A 7,103-nucleotide genomic window follows, 5' to 3' on the forward strand; every position below is an offset into this window, starting at 1 on the left:
TGTGGTGCATCAGTTGCTCAATCGCCAGGTGTGGGAACTTCTCATGGTCTGCCAAGCCCCAGTCTTCAAGTTTCAGCAGCGGCACTCATGCAAAGTGCAAACCATTGAAAACAATTTCATCTGGCATCAGAGGGGTTTTCAGGGGAGTCTTACTCTCATCAATTTCATTTGGCACCTTGGACTTAGGCTTGCGCGGAGGGAAATACTCTGGCAACTGAGTAATAGGGTCCACACCCTAAGTTTCAACTTCCTCTACTTCGACTCCCACATCCTCATCATCCATTAGGATGTCTTCAATATCTTCCTCCGTTGGCTCCAAATTTATAGCTTTTCCTTTTTCCTATGTGGTGGGTTTTGGTAAGTTTCTCCTTAGCAATGCATGCATTACTATAATAGGCTGCTTACTCTTCTTATCTTTCACAATTTATTTGTTGGGGGTCGGTTTCGATCTCGGCATACTCAGTGATTTAGGGACCTCAACAGGCACCTCGGCGACCTCTGGTGCAACCACTTCTGCCTCCATCTCAACTTCTGGTGCTGACTCCTCTCCTTTGGTATCTCTAACTTCTGTGGGTGCCAACATGATTTTATGCAAGAACTCCCGTGTTTTCATTGGCAAAGTCTCTCAAATATTTTCCTAGCGATCAGAATTTCTTAGTGCTCGCGGTTCATGTGTGCCTGAGACCTCAACAACTCAATTCTCAAAATGCCAAGTGTTTTTTGCTGGACAGCCACTTGTAATTTATAGGGCATTTTGAATTCAAATCCAACCGTTCCCCCCAAATTTAGTCCATTAATGTCAGATTGGTGGCAGATTTTCAAGGATATGAGCCATAAATTTCATCTTAAATGCCTTTTCCCACTTAATTTGGCCACATTTCAACCGTCAAATCATGAACAGTGACCTTAACAGTCACTTTCTGGCTGACCTACGTGATTTCTCCTTGGGTAGTGCAACTCCCTCCATGCTACCGCAGATGTTGTGACACTTCCTTGCTTCACATAATCCTCCAATCATGCAACTCCCCAACCTGGGCAGTGTAGTTTATAGTCCTGCGCCTCCTTTCAGCTTCCTGGAGCACTAATACTATGTTGCCTTCATCTAGTCATGTGGTCGAACCACCAGTGTATGGCTTCAAGGGACTGCCATGCACCTTTCCTGGGAAGGGATCTCCATTAAATTTGACCAGTTATACCGCTCCTTCGTCAGTAATCTCCTTAATGACATAAGGCCCTAATAAGTGCATCCTAAACTTCCCTGGAAATTTATCAAACTTAATATCATATACCAAAACTAGGTCATTTACCTTAAAGGGGCGCAACTTAATATGTCGATCATGCCATGCCTTTTCGCGTTGCTTTTGGACTTGTTGGTGAAATCCAGCTAGAAATCTCTCTTCCTCAAGCTCATATAGCTATGCGAACCTTTCCTCCAGGGCTTCACGATCTGTCATACCTATGAACGTTGTTATGTGTAGACTAGGCATAATATATTCCATAGGTATCACTACTTCAACACCATAGACAAGCCTAAAAGGGGTTTGTCCAATCAACATTTTGCATGTCATTTGATAATCCCATAGTACTGCAGGCATGCATAGGTCCCAATCACTTCGATGAGCATTAAAAATCTTGGTCATCACATTCTTAAGGACTTTATTTAATGATTCCACTGTCCCGTTATCTTGCGGGTGATAAGGCGTGCTCTTCTGTTGATAAACCTAAAATCCCTCCATCACTGTGCTTATCATCTCATTTAGAAAGTGTGTACCGTGATCACTCATCAAGATATTTGGAAAACCAAATCATGTTAGTACATGCTCAAAGAGGAACTTTGTGGTAGTCGCACCTGTTAAATCCTTCATAGGATATGCCTCCACCCAATGAGTCAAATACTCTGTCGCGGTGATAATGTATCTACCTCCGGTCTTTCCTTCAGGCTGAATGGGTCCCACAAAATCTATCGCCCATTTCTCAAAGGCTTGCAATGTCATCTGTGGATTCAAAGGCATATCATCCCTCCGTGATGGCCTTCCATTCATTTGACACACATCACAAGCCTTGCAATATACTTTCAAGTGTTGATGGAGGGTTGGCCACCACAACCCTGCATGTAGAATATTCTGCGCGGTCACTCTTCCGGCATAGTGTCCTCCCGCAGCACCCCCATGAGAATCCGCAAGGATGTTGCTTCTTTCAAACTGAGGTACATATCATCGCAACATCTCATTAGACCCCATTTTGTATAGATTCCCAGCTATGACTGTTGAGAAGGTAAATCCCCTCTACGGATAGAGGCGATCCCTACTAGCCCAACAGGGGTCTAGCAACAATCACACAATGCCGTCACGCATGTTCCTAGTTACAATTAGACAAGAAGTAAAGAGCACCTACTTGGATTCCTGCGCTGTCGTTTGTCGAGGAGATGTTTCCTTTGCTCCTTCGCTTCAGCTGGTCATAGTCCTCCGCGATCCCCGCGAACGGACACCTGCACACACGAAAGGAAGACGAACGCAAGCATAAAATCTAGTAAAAGTAACTATATGCCAGTCAGAAAAGACATAATTCACATTTATCCATTGCATATAACAAACGAGAATGGAACAATAATGGCAGTCATCTATTATTAATTTGAATAGAGAAGAGTACAACCAAATGTTCTGACGTCGATAAACTTCTCAGGAGGGATCAGTCAGCATGTGTCTCAAGCATTCACCTTTGAAGATGGTTCTCCCAAGACAAACTAGTCTCTCTCTCTCACACAAATGTCACAAACAAACTTCCCAAAGCAATCAATCACTTCCACTCCTAACACACCACACCTATAGCAGCAATCTGAGCACTACAAGCTCTTGTATAATCCAAGCTAAATCTAGCTATCCTCTAACTAGCTGCTCATGGTAATGGTGGAGGTTTATATAGGAGAAGGAGTCTCCTAGAAAGGTGGAAGGATGAGCTTATCTTCAAGGGGAGTAGTTGCAAAGAGTCGAACAGACATGCCATAGAAGGGAGTCGACATTCACAAAGCTAACAACCAAGCCTGGAAAGATCTGGAAGGCTGGTTGTTTGAACAAATTCGCCCAAACTGTATCAGCGCGGATTATATGGAGACTGCCGCGCTGTCAGCACATGACAGCAACTGAACAAGCCATGTCAGCGCGGAAGGACACGTGAAAGCCGCGCTGTGCGTCATCGCGGAAAAGTGATGTTCTTCCGCGATGGCAGCGCACGAAATACACTGTGGGGCGCTGGTCATCGCGGTTATTTTAGGAACAGACGCGCTGATGCACAAAACTTTGGAAAAATGGGTTTTTTAGCCAGTTCAGGGCACAACATTCAGTGATTGTGACTTCTTTGACACAGCAGGGTGACTGACAGGAAGGCAGTGACAAATTACTGTGTAACAGATGCCCCCTAAAGCATGAAGACCGAGAGAGTGGGAGGGGTGAAATGCTTTACAACACACGCCGAACTGAAACACCACCAGGAAGTACCGAAAAATCTCTGACAATCATGTACACGCAGTCTCGGCATGGGCGCAGCCATCCAAAAGACATGCAAAACTGGTCTATAGTGTGGACGCAGCCACCCAGATAAAAAGACCATAATAATGACAAGGTATGGGCGCAGCCATCCATGAAGACTCAGGTATGGGCGCAGCCATCCACTGATGAGTTATGATTATCCACAAAATCGCAACCTGGACCACAGTGAGCAAGGATCCAGGGTCTTGCGCTCCATCTCGACCCGAACAGAGTACAAGTCCACACATGTGAATACAGGGGTTGAAGTCGAACATGTACGAACATCGCCTGATTACCGGTCAATGATGAGAACCGTTAACAGACGCGAGAGGTACCACCAATAATGACAATGGCCCTCAAGGTACTATAGGTACAATCCGTAGCGTGTGAATCAATGAGCTGGTGTCGAACACCCACGGAATCATCCGATCGCAGGCCAATGATGCAAACCTTGCGTCGAACACGAAGAACCTGCCATTGAGGCATGCAGGCTCCAAGGCACCTGGAAAGAGTCTCTAAGTCACGTTCTCGGATAATGAGTTGATGTCGACGAGAAGTGGCTTTGATCGAAGGTGGGCCATAATAATTCCCACATCAGCGACACGAGACAGAGGTATAATAATTTGTGATGAGATAGCGAACGAGGTTGCTTTGTGGCAGAGGACAACTTCTCTTGAACACATAACGGCACTATAACGGATTTGGCAGTACTTGACATTAAATGAGCAGCGGATAAGATGATGATAGCAATGAACAGATGAGAGGTCAAATAGGATATCCCAAACCCATGGAGGCTAGTGAAAACGAGGTGAGATGACCCCACCCAGACACGAAACAGCGGAGTGCCATGTTCAAGAGCGACGTACTGCCGAGACGACTGCAATCAAAGTTCCATTTTCCCCACCTTTGCAGGCAGGTACCCCGATTATTTTTGGGTGACAAGCTTGACGAGGATAACATATGCTTGAAGAGTGTCATTTCGACGATGTCCGATGTCATTAAGTGTTTAACGAGCCTGACAAAGGGAAAACTCGGCGTCTTTTCTTATTTAGAGAGTCTGAAAAGAATGCGGAAAAGGAGACTCCAGGGGGGTCCTTTTTCGTACAGTTGTGTCTCTCGAGCCCGAAAAAGTGTAAACCTATGCTCGAAAGAACCGCCCGGCCATTACAACCGAGGAGTACTTTTCATAAAGAGTGTCGCCGACCGGAAAAAGTAAAAAAGTGGTCGAAGACACGTCGTTTTAGAGCCAATATCGAGTGCGAAACGACAAACACCCGGCGATCTTTTTGGTTTAACGGTCGGAAAAAGAGCTTAAAAACGACCGTCTTTCGTTCCTTTTAACGAGCTGAAAGAGAGCTCGGCCATCTTCTCTCGTTTAACGTCGGAGAAGAGCTTAGAGACGACACTTTGGGAATCACATGAATAACGGATTGTCATAACCAAGCGGCGATACCTGTACCTGCACAAGGGCACTACCCGCATAAATCCATTCAATACACGTAAAAAACATATGAAACATGCTTGAAAACAGAACCAAGTTTAGTTTCATGGCTAAAAATGGAAAAAACCCAAAAAATATGGTAATTTAGGATTTTTACTATAAATAGGAGGGTAAAATAAGTCATTTTTACCATTTCACTATTCGGAGTGCAAAGAACGTGGAGAAGCCAAAAAGTTGACGGAGCGATTTCCAGCCCATCCGGAGACCATTTCCAGATCTGCTTCTTCCAGGTAGGTTCCCATTCGTTTGCCCTGCATTCTAGTTCATTTTAGTAGTTTTTTAACGGTAGAATAGGCCCAATTGGGCATTTTTATTTGCATGGGTGCGCCCTCGGTCAGCGCGGAAGTTGCCCACGGGGTCGCGCTGATCGAAAAAGGGTCAATGTAACCAACCACGGTTCAGCGCGGAAAAGGCGTGTTCTTCCGCGCTGACCCCGCATTTTAACAAAGAGCTGCCATGGTCAGCGCGGCTGTTTTTAAAACAGTCGCGCTGGCGCGGAAAAATTTTATTTCTTTAAAAATGGACGTGAATTTTTCCTGGAACTTCTTCTGATTGGTTTTATTTGTTCATGCAGGACATCATGGCTTTTCAATGGCAGGAGAGAGTCCATGATGTGGAGGATGTGGCTGCTTGGGGAGATGTGAATTGTTGCAACGCCATGCGGGCGTGCGGATTCATGAAATTCTTCCTCACGCCGCGCTTGAGGGCCCAGCACGACCTTCTTGAGATGCTAATCAGAGCCTGGAACCCAGTGGATCAGAAGTTCACAATTCGTGGTCATGACATCGAGTTCGACCACATGGATATTTTCTTCCTGACCGGGTTGTCGCGCCGAGGTGCGAGGCCCATCTTAGAGGGCAGCGACCTAGCGGTGGTACCCTGGATGATTTAATGGCTGAGGTCTGCCCAGGGGCGGTAAAGACGCGGAGTGGGAAATGCGCGATTCCCACAGTGAGAGACATAGTGCTGCGCACCATTCTGTTCATGGTGACCCGGGCAGCGGGCAGCATGGCGAACCATGAGGCGTCTAAGACCCATCTCCTGCTAGCCCTTGAGTGTCTCGAGCCTGTCGTGTTCGATTGGTGCACCGCAGTGTGCAACAACATGAAAAGGCAGTTGAGCAATTGCCGGCGTGGAGAGACGAAGCAATTCGGGTATGGATCGATCCTGGTCCCGCTCATTCTGGAGCGAGTACCAGCCATGCGGCTGCAGTCTATGGCTGTGGATGCCCCAGAGAGCCTCGAGAGACGAGGGCTACTCGATGGGCTCGGGTCATGCCACGTGGGGGTGGCGGCCGACCACATAGCTGGGGGGCATACTTCAGAGACTGGCTGGATCAGCAGGAGATCTTCGTACAGGATTGGCCATATGCGGGGATGGATTTCCGCAATGATCCTGACTTGGCGCTGCCTCCGGGTGAACAGTGGGATGATGCAGGTATGACACTTTTTGTCTTTTGAGTTTTGCATATTTTATTTTTATTTTTTGTACATGTCCTAATGAATGTCTCCTCATGCAGATGTAGGACCTACTAGACCGATTGGCCTGGCTGTCACGGCACGGAGAGAGGGCCTAGGAGCCGGAGCTTTGGCCTTAGCCCTTCCAGCGGCCAACACACCAGAGGTTGTGGCTCGCAACCTTGAGGGGTTGCTGGAGGGGATACCGGATTTCCAGGGGGTCGAGGAGGTCCCTGTGGAGCATCAGATCCACACAGTGGGTGTGGAACCCAGAGTGCACCGCCTTTTGAGGCGGGTAGCACGAGCGGCTGTGTACTACAGAGAGCACCACCCAGCCGATTAGTCACCTAGGTTTTATTTCCACTGTTATTTTGAGACATTATGACTCGGATGTACTGAGATTTTGGGACACGTACTTCTATTTTTGAGCGCCTTAGTGCGCCACACGATATATATATATATACATACCGGTTTTTGGATGAGTCGTTGTTACATATGATGATGCGTTATCTGTATTATGCGTTGCCTTAGTACAATTTGTGATCTTATGTATGGATTCGCATGACACTCGACTCATGGATTTTATATGTTTAATGCAAGCTTAAAAACACACGTGCAAAC

The 7,103-nt window shown here is 46.7% G+C and overlaps 1 protein-coding gene across 1 annotated transcript; it reads left to right on the forward strand.

Moving 5' to 3' along the window:
• The first annotated feature begins 6,272 nt into the window (after positions 1-6,272).
• Positions 6,273-6,882, forward strand: LOC149152724 (uncharacterized). The gene is made up of 2 exons (XM_089438635.1): positions 6,273-6,462; positions 6,545-6,882. The coding sequence occupies exons 1-2, from the start codon at positions 6,300-6,302 to the stop codon at positions 6,823-6,825; spliced, it is 444 nt and encodes a 147-aa protein (XP_089294761.1). The 5' UTR covers positions 6,273-6,299; the 3' UTR covers positions 6,826-6,882.
• Positions 6,883-7,103: the final 221 nt, after the last annotated feature.

This window comes from Pinus tabuliformis, chromosome 9, assembly GCF_031772625.1.
Source record: "Pinus tabuliformis cultivar Carrire ecotype Pingquan chromosome 9, CPIR1, whole genome shotgun sequence".
Classification (NCBI taxonomy): domain Eukaryota; kingdom Viridiplantae; phylum Streptophyta; class Pinopsida; order Pinales; family Pinaceae; genus Pinus; species Pinus tabuliformis.